The sequence below is a fragment of the Pelophylax lessonae genome (assembly GCF_965119305.1).
Source record: "Pelophylax lessonae genome assembly, chromosome: 11".
Lineage (NCBI taxonomy): Eukaryota > Metazoa > Chordata > Amphibia > Anura > Ranidae > Pelophylax > Pelophylax lessonae.
In genome coordinates, this window is record NC_138778.1 from 134,607,290 (window position 1) to 134,626,564 (window position 19,275).

The following is a 19,275-nucleotide window of genomic DNA, read 5'->3' on the forward strand; positions in this document are numbered from 1 at the left end:
GCAATCAATATGTATAAGTGGGGGTGTACCTGGTATATTTGACACCTGGGACAAAACAGTGAGATTTTTCTTTACCTGAATATTTATAATTATAATAGTAAAAAAATAATTGAAATGCTGTACATAGTGCACTGCTACAAACCATGGGGATAATAGCAGGGTGGCATGATGGTGACAGGCTTGAAGGGGATTAAAAAATAGTAATGTTCCTTTAAACAGGGGTGACTCGATAATATCTGGGTAAACAAATGACAGTCCTAAATGTATTGCTATAAATAGACCATCAAATATGATAATCAGACAAACAGTCAATTGGTACAATATATAGACAACAAATGGGCAACCAACTTAATAAATTGGAAACAAACAGGTACAATATGCAGGCATCAAATGGGCAGCTGTGACAAAGTAAGAAATAAATGGGCAGACGTGGCAATATGCAGGCAATAAGGACAAAGTACATCAGCATTAAGATGAAAGTGTACTAAGATACATACCAGGGGTGTAACCTCAGGGGTTGCAGGGGTTGCAATTGCAATCGGGCCCCATGCTCCAGGGGGCCTGTGCGGCTCCCCTGTACACCTGGATAGGAGGGGCGGTGGGGGCAGCATGTAGAGAAATCACTGTCCTCCTTTTTCTTCCTGTAGCTGCAGGAGGAAAATGGAGGAGATTGGTTCCACTGTATGCTGCCCCCGCCGCTCCTCTTATCCAGTTCACTTGTGCTCTGCTGTCTCTGGGCCCTTGTGTGCTCCCCTGCCCCCCCCCCACCCCCCACTGTGCTGCCAGTTCCTCTATGTAATTTACCAGCTCCCTCTTTTTCTAAATGGACAGAGTCATTGTCAGTGACATTGTAAAAAAATAAAATAAAATGTTAAAAAATAATAAAATTAAAATACCAAAAAATAGAAACTACTGACACCAGTGGGTGAACTTCCAGGATCACAAAGTGTCACACTTGCTACTGGGCCCTGGCATTCCACCACCATAGGGAAGCCCCAAGATGGCAGGAAGGGGACCCACTGCAAAACTTGTAAAAAGGGTCCCACTGCGGGACCGTAATAAAGAGCCCGGCAACGAGAGTAAAGGAAGGGCCCCAGGATCAGTGGGGAGAGCCCCAGGCTTGAAGGGAAGGGCCCCAGCCAGGGGTCCGGGGGGGCCCTTCATGGCAGTGTTAATTTCGTCGACTAAAACCGACTAAAACGTTTTTGTCGACTAACACAATTCAGATGACTAAAATACGACTAAAACTAAAATGGCATTTTAGTCAAAAGACTATAACTAAAACTAAATCGAAATTTGCTGCCAAAAATTAACACTGGTGCATGCTCAAAGCATAAATAATAACATATTAGATTTTTCACTCCAGGACCAGCAGTAGTATATAACGAGTTTGGAAATTGTAGAGAAATGCTTAAATAATGCATTACAAATTACAATTGAACTACACCCATTTGATTATAGATGACTAAAATGAGTTTTAGTCAACTAAAATGTAGGGCGTTTTAGTCGACTAAAATATACTGGAGTTTTAGTCGACTAAATACGACTAAAAATAAAACACTGGCAGAAGACTAAAATGGGACTAAAACTAAAATGCCATTTTAGTCCTAAGACTAAGACTAAAACTAAATTGAAATTTGCTGCCAAAATTAACACTGCTTCATGGTTTCTTGCACCGGGGCCCTGAAGGTTCTAGTTACACCTCTGATACATACAGTATAGTCGGTAACATCTGGGAAGTTCATGTTGAGCAGCAAAGGGAAATTTTCCAAAAATGATACAAGACCATGAATATTAATCACCTGTAGTTGATCCTGCAGCTGGTCTGGAACAACTTGGGCAGGCTGTGGCACTGATATGTAGAGACCTTCCAGTTCACGGCTCTCAGTGTTCTTCAGTATCTGGCACTCTGCCTGATCCACCATCTTCAGCAGCCGCAGGCCTGAGGCCTGAAGGACCCTTACTATGTCAGCCAGTCCCTGACCCACTATCTTCCTGGCACCCGAAATCTGTAAGAAAATGGATGAATATGTGACTAATGAAAGCATTCATCTAAAATACATGTATAAGTAACATAAACATATATGGCCAGGGGCATAACTACAGATCATGGAGCACTGATTGATGGTGTTCCCCAGCAATCTCTCTACTGTCATTGATCTTAACCACTTCCCGTCCGTGCTATAGCAAAAAGACAGCTACAATGCGGCTTAATTGCCAGGAGGGCGTCCATGTACAGTACATCCTCCCGTGCATGAGCTGCCTGCGTGCTCCCTGCGGAGCGCACACGGCTCGTCCTGTGATCAGCGAGTTCACGACACTTGGCTGATCACAGATCAGAGTAAAGAAGAATACAGAGCGCCTCTAATTGCAGCATTTATTAAAGCTTAAAACCACAAAATAGTAACAACTCACTAGATGGAAGTATGGTAAGGCTTGTAAGCTCCGGTGGTGTGTCAGGAGATGGAAGTAGTCTCAGGGGTCCTGGAGGATGGAGCACCTAATACCGGACGGGTGGACGAAGTGCAAGGGATCCTCCGTCTTCCGGGTTCCGGGTGAGGGTGAACCCCAAGGACCACGCTGGAATGCAGCGCACGCTGCGTGACGTCACCGGAGACTGTGGATGACACGACGCGTTTCAGAGATCATGCACGGCTCTCAATGGGCATGCGCGCTCTTTTTTCAAGTGTAAGATAGGAGGACAGTCCGGGAGTAAGCCTTATATATGTGAGCACTGTCCTCCTATCTTACACTTGAAAAAGAGCGCCATCTACCAGTTCCCTTCAGTGCCATCCATCAGTGCCCAATCTGTGTACATTGTTGCATGACCGCGCAATTGTCATTTAAAGTGGTGACCTCCACCTGGGATGAGGCAGTAACAGGAGAAGAATGTGGCACTGGCCATAGCTGCGCCCTAGGCAGCTGCCTAGTTCGCCTAGTGGTAACACCAGGGCCAGCGCCACAAGTAGGGCGACCCAGGCAGCCGACTAGGGCACAACTCAGCAGGGGGTGCCAGCCTCCTGCTGCTGCACCTGGAATCAATCAAGTAATGGACCGCTGGCGGATGAGGGCAGCGCTCTTCATGCTGTGCCTATGCCGACTGGGCCTAAGCTCTACACAGCAAGCCACAATGTTGTTGTGAGGGCTCAGGGCTGAGGACCTCCAGCGTCGCCGAAATCTGAAGGTCTAATGCGCGTGCACGGCCATTGCTGCGCATGCGCATTAGGTTTCCCCCACGCAGGAAAGGATAGTAGGAGAGAGAGCCTGCCCTGACCCAGCGCCGAGGTAAGTCACAGAAGAGGTTTTAGCCCCTTCAGCAACTTGGGATGGGGGGGGGTTGGGGTGGGAGGGAGAGAGGGGCACTTAAGTCTCTTAATTAAACGTGCATTCGGCCTGGGGTCCAGCATTTGTGGAGGTCCTTTGTCTAGATACCTAAGGAGGGGGGTCTGTGAAGATTTTGTGAGTAACAGTTTGTAAGAGAGGAAAAGGGCATGCCTGGATGTCTCTTCAATCCAGCATTCCTTTTCCTAGGTAGTAAATAGTCTCGTAAAGGAAGAGGCCGCTGGCAGGGAGTGCAAGAAAATGAAAGAAGCATTGGAAAATAACCCAGGTTGGAGAAGTTTTACAGTTCGATTTTTAATTGTTCGGTTCCATAAAAGTTACCAAGTGCATTATAAGTGGACCAGTTTGGAGACAGCTCATCTTCTTTTTCTTTTTTTTCTGTGGAAAAAAGTGCCTATAGATTCAGGAGAACCATCAGACATGCAGGCAGGCACCAACCAACTGCTTATAGTCAAATACCCTTGCTGGATGCAACATACATATGAATGTTCAGCAAGCTGCTTATCTCATTAAGGGGAAAAGGTGACCATAGTTATCAGAAATTGATCATTCAATTCAATTTTGAGAAAGGGGTGGGACATATGTGTCATGATTTGGGCAGATCATATGGGTTTGTGATGTCACATCGTGGGCCAATTATATGGGGGGGGGCGGCAATTTTTATTTTGCCTAGGGCGGCCAAAATCTTGCAACGGCCCTGGGTAGCACCGGCCCTGGTAACATGGTGCAAGCCAAACCCCCAAACAAACCACCTGGGAGGAAGTGGAATTCTTCCTACTTGCTCCCCCTCTCTATCCAGCCATGACCATTGTGAGTGACTGTACAAGGGATAGTAGGCAGGAGTTCCTTTCTCACCTTACCTTTAAATATGTAGACAGAACGTGAATCATAGAACACATAAATATATTAAATAAAGCAGACACACCAGAAAATAATTGGCCGCGCCTGTTTATTATTGGTTTAAAAATATTTTATTAACCACTACCTGCGGTGCATCTATTCACTGATCATCAGTGCCCTGATTATACAAATGTGAAATCAAGTGCCAATCAGTGCCCACCATCAGTGCCCAAAATCAGTGCCCATAGTGCTGCCAGTCAGTGCCCATCAGTGCCTGCTCATCTAGGCACTGACTGGCAGCACTATGGGCACTGATTGTGGGCACTGAGGGTGCTGCCCATCAGTGTCCATCAGTGCCGCCTGTCAGTGCTCATCAGTGCCGCTCGTCAGTGCCCATCAGTGCCGCCCATCAGTGCCAACCATCAGTGCCGCCTCTCTGTGCCCATCAGTGCCATCTCTCAGTGCCCATCAGTGCCGCCTGTCAGTGCTCATCAGTGCCGCCTGTCAGTGCTTATCAGTGCCGCCTGTCAGTGCCCATCAGTGCGGCATATTTGTACCTCCTAATCAGTGCCACCTCATCAGTGCCCATAAGTGCCACCTCATCAGTGCTCATCAGTGCGGCATATTAGTACCTCCTAATCAGTGCCACCTCATCAGTGCCCATAAGTGCCACCTCATAAGTGCCCATAAGTGCCACCTCATCAGTGCCCATCAGTGCAGCCTATCAGTGCCCATCAGTGCAGCCTATCAGTGCCCATCAGTGCAGCCTCATCAGCGCATATCAGTGAAGGAGAAAAAAAGAAAATGAGAAACTTTTTTTTTTCCAAAATATTTTCTGTCTTTTTTCTTTTTTTTTTGTAAGAAATAAAAAACCCAGCGGTGATTAACCACATAACGACCGCCCACCGCAGATATACCGCTGCTGGGCAAAGTGACGTATGGGTACGATACTCGCTCAGCCGCCTGTAGGGAGCGAGTGCGCGCCACCGGAGGCACGCTCCCGCCCCCGCTCCTTCACAGGCATCCCAGCGCGAGTGACCGGCGGCTCCTATGTCCGCCAGTCACTTGCGATCTCCCGCTGGAGAGGGAGAAAAGCAGATGGCTGATGTAAACAAAGCCATCTGTCATTCTCTCTGATGTAACTGCAGGGACTGTACGATCCTGCTATGTAGGATCGTATGTCTCTGTGGTTACATCACAAGCCACGCCCCCCACAGTTAGAATCACGCCCCTAGGGACACACTTAGCCCCTTGTTCACCAATAAAGTTAACCCCTTTCCTGCCAGTGTCATTTTTACAGTAACAGTGCATATGTATAGCACTGATTACTGTAGTAATGTCACTGGTAACCCCAAAAGTGTCAAAAATGTCAATCAGGGGTTGGATCTGTCCTCCGCAATGTCGCAGTACCGCAAAAAAAAAAATCGCAGATCACCACCATTACTAATTTAAAAAAAAAAAACAATAAAAATGACATAAATCTTTCCCGTAGTTAGTAAACACAATAACTTTTGCGCAAACCACTCAAAATACGCTTATTGCGATTTTTTTTTTTTTTACCAAACATATGTAGCAGAAAACAAATTGACCTAAAATGTTAAAAAATTTAGATTTTTAAATTTTTTTTTTTTTTTTTTGAGAATTTCATATAAAAAAATTTGAAAAATATTGTTATTTTTTCAAAATTGACGCTCTTTTTTTGTTTATAGCGCAAAAAATAAAAAATCGCACAGGCGATCAAATACCACCAAAAGAAAGCTCTGTTTGTGGGAAAAAAAGGACGTCAATTTCGTTTGGGTACAGAATTGCACGACCGCACAATTTTTCGTTAAAATCACGCAGTGCCGAATCGCAAAATAGGTCCTGAGCAGCCAAATCCTCCGGGGCTTAAGTGGTTAAATAGCACCGAAAGAAAGCTCTATTTGTGTGAAAAATGATAGAAATTTCATATGGGTACAGTGTAGCATGACCGCGCAATTGTCATTCAAAGTGTGATAGCGCTGAAAGCTGAAAATTGGCCTGGGCAGGAAGGGGGTGAAAGTGCACTGTAGGCAAAGGGTTAATCATTCAAATACCATATTAAAAAACACTTAAACAGCCTAGCCACTATGGCTCAGGCTGTATCAATAAATAAAATATCAGTATTTTTTTTTATAACTCCCAACTCACAATTAAAAAACCACTAGTCGCCCTTTGCATAACTACAAAGGTGACCCACCACATAACAGCGACATATAGGGAGGGAGGGATGGGGAACACCACAGCTTGATGCCCTCTGAGGCAAATGAGCCCCGCAGAACGGAACCCTCCTTTTATAGGCCCCCCCAGGCTATTCTAGAATTTTCCTCAGAGGTCACGTGTCCCCGCAGGTGAGTCCAGTCACCTGCCAATATACGTGACCTCCACATCCCTCAGGCTACCTCAGGCAGCTCTTCCCACCCCTTTTCCCCTGAGGAAAAAGTAATGCCCCTTTCACACCGCTCCGTTCCGTTGACGGAGCCGTTTTGCTCAGCGGGGGGGGGGGGGGGGGTCGATCTGCCGATCCCCACTGAGCAGGCAGATGACAGCTCCGTCTCTGCTCTGTGTGCGGAGACGGAGGTGTCAGAGCCCCACTGTCCTCTATGGGGGAATTGGATGAGAACGGACCGCCTGCATGGAGCATCTGATCCCATCTAATGTAAAGGGGACACTCTGATGTAAGGAGGTACTCTGATGAGGACACATAATGTAAAGGAGCACTCTGATGGGGACAATGATGTAAAGGGGTACTCTGATGAGGACTCTGATGTAAAGGGGTACTCTGATGAGGACACTTGATGTAAAAGGGCAATCTGATGGGGACAATGATGTAAAGAGGCACTCTGATGGGTATACTGATGTAAAGGGGCACTCTGATGGGGGCTCTGATGTAAGGGGGCACTCTGATGGGTATACTGATATAAAGGGGCACTCTGATGGGGGCTCTGATGTAAAGGGGCACTCTGATGTAAGGGGGGACTCTGATGTAAAGGGGCACTCTGATGTAAGAGGGCACTCTGATAGGGACACTGATGTAAAGGGGCACTCTGATGTAAGGAGGCACTCTGATGGGGATTTTGATGTAAAGGGGCACTCTGATGTAAAGGGGCACTCTGATGTAAAGGGGCACTCTGATGGGGACTCTGATGTAAAGGGGCACTCTGCTGTAAGGGGGCACTCTGATGGGGACACTGATGTAAAGGGACACTCTGATGTAAGGGGACACTCTGATGGGGACACTGATGTAAAGGGGCACTCTGATGTAAGGGGACACTCTGATGTGCACTCTGATGTAGGAGGACACTCTGATGGGGACACTGATGTAAAGGGGCATCCTGTGGGGACTCTGATGTAAAGGGACACTCTGATGGGGACACTGATGAAAAAGGGCACTCTGATGGGGACAATGATGTCCACGGGGACTCTGATGGGGACACTGATGTAAAGGGGCGCTCTGATGGTGACACTAATGTAAAGGGGCACTATGATGAGGACAGTGATGTAAGGGGGACACTGATGGAGACATTGATGTAAAGGAGCACTCTACTGTAAAGGGGCACTCTGGTGGAGACTCTGATGTAAGGGGGCACTCTGATTGGGAACACTGATGTAAAGGGGCACTCTGCTGTAAGGGGGCACTCTGAGAGATAGGGGGAGAGGGAGGGAGAGAGAAAGTGAGAGAGTGGGAGAGAGTGGAGGGGAGAGCGAGAAAAAGAGAGAGAGGGGGAGAGAGAGAGGGGGGAGAGAGAGAAGGGGAAAGAGGCAGAGAGAGAGAGGGGGGTAGAGAGAGGGGGGAATGAGAGGGATAGAGAGAGAGGGGAGGGAGAGAGAAAGGGGGAGTGAGAGAGAGGGGGAGCCAGCGAGAGAGAGAGGGGGAGAGGGGGAAAGGGGGAGAGAGGGAGAAAGGGGGAGAGAGGGGGAAAGAGAGTGAGGATAGAGAGAGATAGGGGAGAGGGAGAGAGAGAGAGAGAGAGAGAGAGAGAGGGGGAGAGAGAGAGGGGGGGAGAGAAAGGGAGAGAGAGGGGAGAGAGAGGGGGAGAGAGAGAGAGAGAGAGAGAGAGGGGGGGGAGGTAGAGAGGGGAGAGAGGAGAGAGAGAGAGGGGGTGTGGGAGAGAAGGGGGATAGAGAGAAAAGGGGGGAGAGAAGGACAGAGAGAGGGAGAAATGGATAGAGAGGGGGAGGGGCAGGGAGAGAGAGAGGGTGAGGAGCAGAGAGAGAGAGAGAGAGAGAGAGAGAGAGAGAGAGGGAGGGAGAGAGGGAGGTAGAGAGAGAGAGGGGGAGAGACAGAGAGAGAGAGAAAGAAAGAGAGAGAGGGAGAGAGGGGGAGGGGTAGAGAAAGAGAGAAAGGATAGAGGGAGAGAGAGAGGATGTGATGGAGAGAGAGGGAGGAGAGGCAGAGAGATTGAGGGGTAGAGAGGGGGAATGAGAAGGGGAGAGAGAGTGGGGGGAGGAAGTGGGAGAGAGACAGACAGACGGGTAGAGAATGAGAGAGGGGGGATGAGGGGGAGGGGGGAGATAGAGGTGGAGGGGGAGAGGGTGTGAGAGAGAGAGGAGAGAGAATGAGAAAGAGAGGGAGAGAGAGGGAGAAAGGGGGGGGGGAAGGGAGGGAGAGGGGAACAGAAAGAAAGAGGGAGAGACAGAGGTAGGGGGAGAAGGAGCGAGAGGGGGTGAGAGGGAGAAAAATAGAGAGGGGGAGAGGCAGAGAAAGAGAGAGAGTGGGGGGAGGGAGGGAGAGAGAAAGGGGGAGGGAGAGGGTGAAAGGGAGGGGGAGAGAGGGAGGGAGAGATATAGGGGGAGAGAGAGGGAGAGAGAGATAGGGGAGGGGGGGGAGAGATGGGAGGAGAGGGAGGGAAAGAGGATAGGGGGGGAGGAAGAGAGCGGGAGAGGGAAAGGGAGAGAGTGAGTGGGAGAGAGAGGGGGGAGAGAGGAAGAGAGAGAAAGAGAGAGAGAGAAAGAGAAAGAGGGCAAAGAGGCAGAGAGAGAGGGGGAAAGGGGCAGAGAGAGAGGGGAGAGAGGAGGAGTGAGGGAGGGAGAAAGAGAGGCGAGGGGGAAGGAGAGAGAGAGAGAGAGGGAGGAAGGGAGAGAGGAAGAGAGAGAGGGAGAAAGGGAGAGGGGGGAGAGAGAGAGGTGTGATCCATAGTTAAAGCACACTGCTCTCTCTTCTGTTGCTTTCTCTTCTTTCACAGAAATAGGTAATAATACTTGTTTTTCATGCATTGTGGGCATTTTGGAGGGTCTCCTGAGGTTATCTTTAACACATGTACATAAAACCTTAAAGGGTAACAGAAGCAGTACAAACAACTAGCACAGCCGTGGACCTGGCCAGTGGGCTCGTGTGTGGTGACATTATAAATGCGGCTTCACCCAACGCGTTTCCCCATAACAGACATCTACTGGGAATGGAGATTCCTATGAAGACACTTCTTACATTTATGTCTATGAATCCATGGGAGATTTAATATCAGCAAGTCATCCTGGGATTCTTTGTAACAACTGAGCTGAGATTGTACACTGAGGGATTGCTCTAAAGAGGCCAAGGAGCAGAATATCTCTGATGGTTGGAACTTTCTTGGAGCGAATTGAATCTCTATAATCTGAGATCATACCCTTCTGGTGAGAGGCATGTGCATATGTGGGTATGGCACCCTTCTAAACACTAGTGTACACAGTGCCGTCTGTTTTGTGCAAGGATCAATTATTTGGACATTCACTTTCACATTGGACTGATTACTTTGGGAGTGAATTTTATGATTTCTCTATGCTGGTTTAATAATACATTTTTTTTCAACCTTTTTTTTTTTAATGATATAATTCCTAGTTTTTACTATTGTTTAAGCAGAAGGGATGCACACTTGTTTTTTTTTTTTAAATTATATTGTGACATGTCAGGAAATAATTATGGAAACTCGTAACCTTACTAAAAGGTCCCTTTTCAAAGAGCTTTACTGGATTTATAAAAATATCTTGTCGATTCTGAGGCCTCCATAGAGCAACGCCGATGTGCCCTAATCCCCCAGGTCCTACTGTTGTTTATATTGGCATGCATTCATTATTTACCGCTTTGTTAACACATGCTGTTCTGTCACAATACTTCCTAACAGCGTGTTTTTCTTTAGCTATTTTTAAAGTACTAGATTTAAACTAAAATAAATAAGGAAAAGAAAAAGAATAGCCCATTGAGGACACAGTCATCCTCTGTTAAACAAAATATTGTGTAGCACTACTCCCTTGGGAGCTGCTTGAAGCGGATTCCCCTGGGTTACCCATAGCAACAACTTATGAATTCTTAGCCCCGGTTCACATTTGTGCGAGTGCCGGGTTCGCATGTAATATCGGAGCGCACTGCTCCGACATTACATGCGATCAGCTGTGCGGTGCGAGTTTAGCCATACAGTTTGTATGGCTAAATTCGCATCGCACCCGCAGCAAACACGCACAGGAGGCATTTTTGCAGCCGCGATCCGCTCCTGTGCGAACTGCACGATCGCACTGCGATATGCGATCAAACTGGGGGTGTCGTTAAGATTTCATTGACACCCCCAGCGTATCGCATATGGCAGTGTGAACTGCCGGGGGTGCGTGTGCGATGCGGGAACAGGCTGCGAATTCGCAGCCTTCCCGCATCGCATAAATGTGAACCGAGCCTTAAGGCTTTAGGTTCTTGTCTCAGTCAGTAAACAGTCCAGGGGATTTGGTTTTTTGTTGTTTTTATTTTATGATGAGATGGGAGAAGGGAGGCGTGGGATACCCCAACTTGTTAACTATGTACAACTCGAGGACTTGCTATGTTGAGTGCGGCAAGGCCGCTGCTTCACCTTGCCACAGAAGTGAAGTATATGATAAGCAAACTTATATGATAAGCAAACTACTTGGTAGGTTACTACTTGGTAGGTTACTCTTCAGGGTTACTTGGCACCAACTTTACTCTTAAGGCCCGTACACACGTACCGATCGTCGGCATACAAACGTCGGTGGACGAAGGATCTGCCGATTGTACGCGTGTTAGTATGGTGCCTCCGACAGATGTCTGCGCACAATCCGCGGACAAAAGTCTTTCTTGCAAACATGAAAATATTTGTATGCCGACACCAGAACGGACGATTGTTCGCCTGTCAGTACACAATTCTGCCGACACACAGCTACAAATCCCAACACGCATGATCAAACCAAATGAGTTCCCGGAAGAATTTTCTCTAGTAAACTCAACATTTTATTCAGAAAGAACTTTCGGCTCGCGGAAGTCCAAGAAATAGGTGAAATGCGGAGCACATGCTCATCTTGATAAATGTGAGAAGAAGGAAGATGCTGCTCATAATGCCATACTTTTCTAATAAAAAGGCATGTGTTCTGTTATGATGAAGATAATGTTTGTCTATTCTATCTGTTCTATCAAATTTTAGAATTAAATAATTTGAACTCTTCACCATTATTTTTGTATTTTCACACCAAAGATCTAACTATTGATATGACCCTTTATTCTTGTATGAATTAATGTCTAAAACATATTTTTCAGGTTATGCACAATATTAAACATGTTAACAAATTCAGATAGGCCATTTTTTATTTTCAATTTTCTTTATTTTTTGGATCTCAGCAAAAAAAAAACAAAGCAAACATCAATACTTTCCGTATAATAAACTAAACATAAAAAAGGTCCATTTGGACAAAATTAAACTAGAAACTGGCAAACAGGGGTAAAATAAATAATAGGGGGTTACAAAAATTAAAGTTGCTGGTAACTGAAATCAGGTTGCCATGAGGGCAGGTTTGGATCCTGCTGGCCATATTGCCACTGGCCATGTGGCATTTGGCGAGGTGGTGGGTGTTGTGGAGGTGGAGGTGGAGGTGGAGGCCACGGGTGCTCCTGGCATGCATGGCTGTGCTCAGTAAGTATGCCATTTTCAGCCTTTTGCAGCACATCGAGGATGATTTTTCTGGCATACTGACACTGCCTGAGGTCCACCTTATCTAAAATTTTTGCCGTCATGTTGCCGAAGGACTCATTGGCCTCCGGTTTCCGACGTAGGGCTATGGTGGCCTCCTGGATAAACTCGTCGGTGATGTCATCCACGTGCTTCCTCTTTTGCCTCCGTTTGGCAGGAGGAGGTGGTGGTGGAAATAGTTCCACAGGCTCCTCAGGCTCCGCAGGCTCCCCAGGCTCCTGGCTGCAACCTGGCTCCTCCTCAGTGACACTTCCCTGTTGATGAAATGAACAATTGATTAGAATGTTATAGTGTATATAAAAAGTCATGTTTGTTATATTATTGTGAACAAATAGCAGACTTTACATACAGTGGCATATCTAGGGTCTCCAGTGCCCTTGTTGAGGAGCTGTATTTGGCAACAACCCCCCCCCCCCCCAAGATCAATGTAAAGCTGTAACCCACCCCCCCAAAAAAAAATTAAAGGGCATTAAAAGTTTCTAATTTGCCCCTTGTTTGCCCAGTGTAGAGCTCTCTAGTGGGCAATCATTGTCTCAGGTGTGAAAAAGAAAGAGAGGGTTGAGAGATAGAGAGAGGGAGAGAAAGAGGGGGTGTGAGAGAGAGAGGAGGGGGTTGCAGAGAGAGAGGGGCCTGAACTTGCAGAGGACTTGATGTAGGGCATTGAGGGTGAAGCAGTGCAGGGAAACAGGAATAAGGAAGCCACCTGCCTTGCTGACCCAGAGTGAGAGACCAGAGACATGGAAGCAAGGATGGATGGATCATTTGCAGGAGCTGTTAGTTTTGTATTAAAAAAGGTTGAGCCAGAGGAATGCTGAGGCTACAGCAGTGTTTGTTAGGACCAGAGGTGTGCTGGGGATGCAGCAGTGTTTGTAAGACCAGAGGTGTGCTGGGGATGCAGTGAGAGGCAGTCTCAGTCTCCTAGTCTTTTGGCTCAGCTGCTCTCAATGTTTTACACCTGCATGAAGCTGCTCTCAATGTTTTACACCTGCATGAAGCAGCTCTCAATGTTTTACACCTGCATGAAGCTGCTCTCAATGTTTTACACCTGCATGAATCCGCCTGCAAACTGGGGGTTCTGGGGTGTGCAGGCTGAGTGGATTGTTAAAATAAACAATAAAACAATGCCAATGTTTTTGTGACCCACCCCCCTTGGCCTGCGCCCCTGGCGGTTGCCTGTCATGCCAACCCCTTGCTATGCCCGTTTACCTAAAGGGTCAATTATGGTTTAGCTTATAATTTTGTTACATGATTACATTTTAGCAGACAATATATTGTGAAATGCCATACCTGAGTAAAACTCTCCTCCAGGAAATCCTCATCCTGGCTTGGATCTACAGACACTGAGCCCTCTGCCGAAGTCGAAGGCAGCGTAGAAATTGACGGCCTGGATTCCATGGTGTCTGCCAGGAACCGCATGTTATCAAAGTACCACAGCCGTGGTACATATACATTCCGTGCCCCTGCTCCAGACTGGGTGGAATCTTCTATTTTTTTTAACTCCCGCCTGTAGGCAGTGCGAATACTGTTTATTTTTTTGCGGATATAATCAAAATTTGCCCCAGGACAGACGGGCTTGTAGAAGGCCACCAAATGTTCCATGGCCTGTTTTCTGAGTTTTCTATTTTTATAATCTGCGGACTTGACTTGCCACAAACAGGGCAGTTGCCTGAATTCATCAATGAAACTGATGAGAAAGTTGTGGGTGGTGAAATTGTCCACCATATTGCAGGACAGTATATGCCTGCAAGACACAAAACAACACAAAACATATTAAAAGAGCATGTATTTTGGCACATAATAAAGATATTCCTAATAAAAGCTGTATAGGGCCCAAAACACACACTTTCTATTAAAAGAGTCGTACCTTTGTTTGTGGGGAAAAGTCGTGATTCGCCGCTCGATCGTGCTCCAACTCTCGATATGTCCGCTAGCGAATCGTCGGCCGAACGATCTGGCGTCCTTTAAATACAGCGCAGGCGTCAACTCCTCCTCCAGTGGCGGGCTTGTGCAGGGGTGTGTACGTGCCGAAGATCAGGCCTACATGCGACACTCACACCTGAAGCAGAGGAACAATCTTTTAATCAAGAAGAATGTCTGAAAGATCTCAGAGTTCATCAAGTGGGGGCCGAAGTGATTGGGCCACCAGAAAATCAAGGGCTACACCCATGTCAAAGCCAGAAATGGTGGAGATGGTCTCCATTTTAGAAAAAATGGATTATGATGGCAAGTTGGCAAATTACGATCTGCCCAATGCCAGGAAAGATGGCATCATGGACAAGGTGGTGGCCTGTTTGGTCAAAAAATTCGGTGTCGAGCGATCGAAAGATCAGATTCGGAAACGGTGGTCTGACCTCAAACACCGTGAGCAGGATCAGCTTTCCCAAATCCATCGGATTTTGAAAAAAAGTAAGTTTTATTTTTTCTTTATTTTTTTAATCATGCAATATGTTTTTTATAATTTTGTGTATGTTGTATTAACATGTCTAGATTATAATGTCTATGTAAAAAGTTAGATTACTCATTTTAGTTGTCATGTCGTGATTTGATCGATCTATTGTTGATGTTTTAGTATATGACATTAAAAGTCAGGAAGCCATAGTTAAAAATATATGTATTGTGTTGCAACGAACGTTCTTTCCTGCACGAATCTTCTCAGCAAACATTCCTATTAATCACAGATTATTATTCAAACCTTTAAATAGGAGAAAAACGTAAACTCCGTGCCAAACTATGGGAAAGGAGGAGGAGAGGTCTGGCAGCTCCATCGGCAGTTGCCGAACAAGATGAGGACATGGGCACAGAAGGTGGCACAGATTCCACTAAAGGTAATTGGTTCCTATGCACTGTCAAACATTAATGTACCATATTTTTCGTAGATAACCATGTACATGTCTTCATATTTGTTACTAAAAGAGCTATCAAGCAGGGCACCATGTCCTAACAAATGTACCTCTTGTGACTTTTATGATATGGCCAATGTTTTGTATTATGTAGATGAAGACATTATTCCGGAAATAATCCTGGTGGAGCCAACAAGTGATGAGACACCAGAGCAACAAGAAGGTTGGTAGTCACAGATTTTTGTGTAGTGGGATCATAGAAATATGTGTATTTGCAATGATTGTTTAACCTTATATTCTTGTATTCCCTTACAAATTTACATTGCAGATGTTGCATCATGCCAGGATGTGGCATCCCCAGCCAGGTCAGAAGCCCGATCTCCTGGCAACTTGCCAAGCAGCATGGAAGCCAGTTCCGAAACTGTGGAGGAACCAGGACCAAGTGTCCAAGAGCCAATTGTGTGCCCACGTAGGTTTTTGCAGAATGATTTTTATCAGTGTTATTTTTAGCCTCCAATTTACAACACTAGTTCCCTATGGGAGCCTCTTTATTTGAATGGAAGTCGCACCGTAAGTCGGATCAGGATGCTCTGACTTGCGGGGCCACTTGCGTTGTGAAGATTTTTGAGGGGGAACTACACCAAAAAATTGAACAACCCACCGTGGGTGTCCCCCCAAGTTCACAACCAGGCCTTTTGTGTGTGGTATTGAGTTTGAGGGTATGCCCACAACAAAAAGACAGCGTGGGTTACCCCCAAAACCCCTACCAGACCCTTATACAAGCATGCAGCTTGTCAGGCCAGGAAAGAGAACGAGCAAGCGGACCAAACACCCCCTGGACCACAGCAGGACACATGCCCTCAACATGGGGGGGTTTTGTTGCTTTGGGCCAGGGGGCCTCTGCACCGCACACCCAAAAGCACCTTACTCCCATGTAGAGGAGGACAAGAGCCTCATCCCCACAACCCTGTCTGGTGGTTTTGGGGGGTCATGCGGCCAGGGGGTTCCTAGGACTTTGGAAGCAACCTTTAACAAAGGGTGGCCCCCAGATCCCAGACCCCAATCACTATGTGAATGGGTTTGGGGTACATAGTACCCCTACACATTAACCACATAAATGGAAGTGTATGTGAATAACGACAGGAGACGTTTATGAAATGTTCTTAAAGATCTTCATCCGGTCTTCTCCACTCTGCTCTTTGGATCTTCTCCTCTCCAGTCTTCTGCTGTCCAATCTTCTGCTCTTATGTTGTCTGCTCTTTTGCCCTAGGCTCTTCTTCTTCCTCCTGTCCTCCTCCAATGCTGTTGCCGTGCATTCTGCCCGTCTCTGGTCTCTGCATCTTAATATATATACATTACAACCATGCCCTCACAATGACGTCATCATGCGTTCACACCCCTAATGAATATATAGTAAGCTCAGGAGACCGGCAGAATCATCAGCAACAGCATTGGAGGAGGTCAGGAGGAAGATGAAGAGCCTAGGGCAAAAGAGCATAAGAACAGGGTAGGTATTAACTCGAGAGGAATTTAAAGATTACCTGCACACCAAATGTTTCTATATTATGACCTCATGTAGGTGATTCACATTGACTCCGTTGTATTTTATTTTCCAGATCATGTATTACATACTTGCACATTGGCCAAATTGACCCGTGAGGCTCTTCAATGCTGCTCAGACCTCGAGCAAATAAAAGAGACTGCAACGGCATTGCAAGGAAAGATGCGTGATTTTGTGGACATGCTTGCCAAATTTTAAAAAAAATTATTTTAAAATTTTTTACTGTTTGTATTGGGATGTTCCCATTTTTATATAATATTTTATGCCAGTTTTATGACACTCAGATGTTAAAGAGTGTACCCAAGTTTGGGAAAAGCACTTTCCAACACCCTAACCCTAACCCTAACCCTAACCCTAACCCTGTGAATGTTTGATACTAAAACATTTTTACATTCAACAATGTGTGTTCAATTCTTTATTAGACTTTCGTTGGGGGGTCGAGGTCTAAAGCTGTGTAAAGAAGCACTAAATGTATGATGGCTGTCCTATTCACATATTTACATGTTAATGAAAGCATTTTGGACACTGCCATATGCAAGTTGCTGGAGGTGTCAATGAAATGTTAAAGATACCCCCAGTTTTAACGCATATCACAGTGCGATCTGACATTTCACACAGGATCGGATCACACAAGTTTGAACGACTGTGCGATCCTATCCTGATGCGGCTGAATAAATGCATCATGTGCGACTTTTGTGCGAGTGCAGTGCAAATTGAGCCATACAAACTGTATAGCTGATTTTCGCATGAACATCTGATCGCATGTAATAAAGGAGCAGTGCGCTACGATATTACATGCCATCAGATGTGCAGTGTGAATTGAGACATACACTTTGTATGGCTACATTCGCACTGAACACGCATACAAGTCGCACATGACCCTTTATTTCTGATGTATCTGGATTGGATCGCACAGTGCTTAACACTTGTGGAATACAATCCTGTGGAAAAAGTAAGTGGCGGGTCACCCTTATGCAATGCTGGAAGGCTGCAAAGTCGCAGACTTCCCGCATCGCATAAGTGTGACTCAACACTCAAGGTACTAGCAGTCCTAGGATTCAATATGGCATTGATATTGCCAGTAGCAATCAGTGTAGGGAGATCAGTGTAATCTATAGTGTATTGCTTGTTCGTTGCTCTAGTTCACTTTCCATTACCTATATATATACAACACTTTGAGATGAACAATGATCAAGTTTCACATAACACTGACATATCCTAACATTGGTGGGCAGTGAGAAGGATGTCATAAATGAACACAACATAACAGATGTAGGTACTTTGTTAATACCCTAATGTATTATCTGAAATATATAGTATGGGCAACTTCTGGACAATGAACACCAATGTAAGGTGACATTAGATGAACCTTGGGTGTGACCTAGTTCTCAATGTGACAGGGTTTGTGTACATTTTGTGGGGTGCAGAAGGCCCTTGTATTTACACCACTGGCTAAAAAATAACACATGGCCATCATCACTTTGGATCAGCTGGTGAGAGACTACAGTCAAGAAACACACTGATGAATGTATTAACCCTTCCAAAGTCACACATATATAACACATGATTAACCCAAATAATTGTGTTTGGCATATGTGCCCAAATGATTATAATCCACAATACAGAATCATTGCAATTTTTGTTTAATGTGTTGAAAAATAATATATCTCTGACATTTATCTTGTGTGTCCAATCTTTAACAAGATTAATGTGTTTGTGACAGTGATTGCTGCCAGGACACAGCTCCTCTCCCCACGAAATAGTCCAGATATTCCTGGCGGATCTGACGGGCCCTGTGTGATGCCAATGCTGACCGTCCAACTTCCATTGACGGCATGGACTCCACTTGGTTAGAAGGTTGGGCCTCTCCACTTGTACCTGGCATAGCAGGGTCAGTATCCAGTTGCTGCAATACATAATTTTGTGCATTCCTGCGTAGGAAGTTGTGCAAAATGCAGCAACACAAGACCACATTATCCACTTTGTACAGTGCCAGGTTTATGGACGTCAGGAATATCCGGAACCGGTTGGCCATTATCCCGAAAGCATTCTCCACAACTCTGCGAGCTCTGGACAACCGGTAGTTGTAAATCCTTTGGTCTGGGGTGAGGTTCCTCTGAGGGTAGGGCTTCATGAGATGCTCCCCAAGCGCAAAAGCCTCATCTGCGATAAACACAAAGCTCATACCCTCAACAGTTTGCTCCCTGGATGGCAGGTTCAGAGTGCCGTTCTTTAGACGACGAGCGAACTCCGTCTGATCAATAACTCCCCCATCCGAATTGCGGCCATTTTTGCCAATATCCAAAAAAATAAACTCATAGTTTGCATTAACTATGGCTAGCATGACTATACTAAAAAAACCTTTATAATTATAATAAAATGTGCCGGAATTCGGAGGGGGGACAATGCGGACGTGCTTCCCATCAATAGCACCCCCACAATTGGGAAAATTCCACTTCTCCAGAAATTGATCAGAAATCTCCAACCATTGCTCTGCGTTTGAAGGAAACTGTGGGGAAAAAATACAAAAAATAAAATTAGTGCTTGAGCACATCACATTATTAATTACACACACAGTTGTCTGTTAAATCCTTATGCAACTTGCTAAAAAAATATACAACAGGAAGGCAAAGGTTTGGATATGGGGATGTAACATCTACATACATTTATTTTCAACCTCCTATTGTTCTTATATTGTAAAGGGCCATACACACTAGAAGATTCTCTGAAG

The 19,275-nt window shown here is 45.8% G+C and overlaps 1 protein-coding gene across 1 annotated transcript in view; it reads right to left on the bottom strand.

The window, feature by feature from the left end:
• The window catches only part of LOC309567061 (E3 ubiquitin/ISG15 ligase TRIM25-like), a 38,079-nt gene that overhangs the window by 6,906 nt on the left and 11,898 nt on the right, over positions 1-19,275 (bottom strand). Inside the window, exon 2 of the mRNA XM_082272384.1 lies at positions 1,803-2,009. Within this exon, the coding sequence (XP_082128510.1) occupies positions 1,803-2,009 (207 nt within the window). The remainder of the gene's footprint in view (positions 1-1,802; positions 2,010-19,275) is intronic.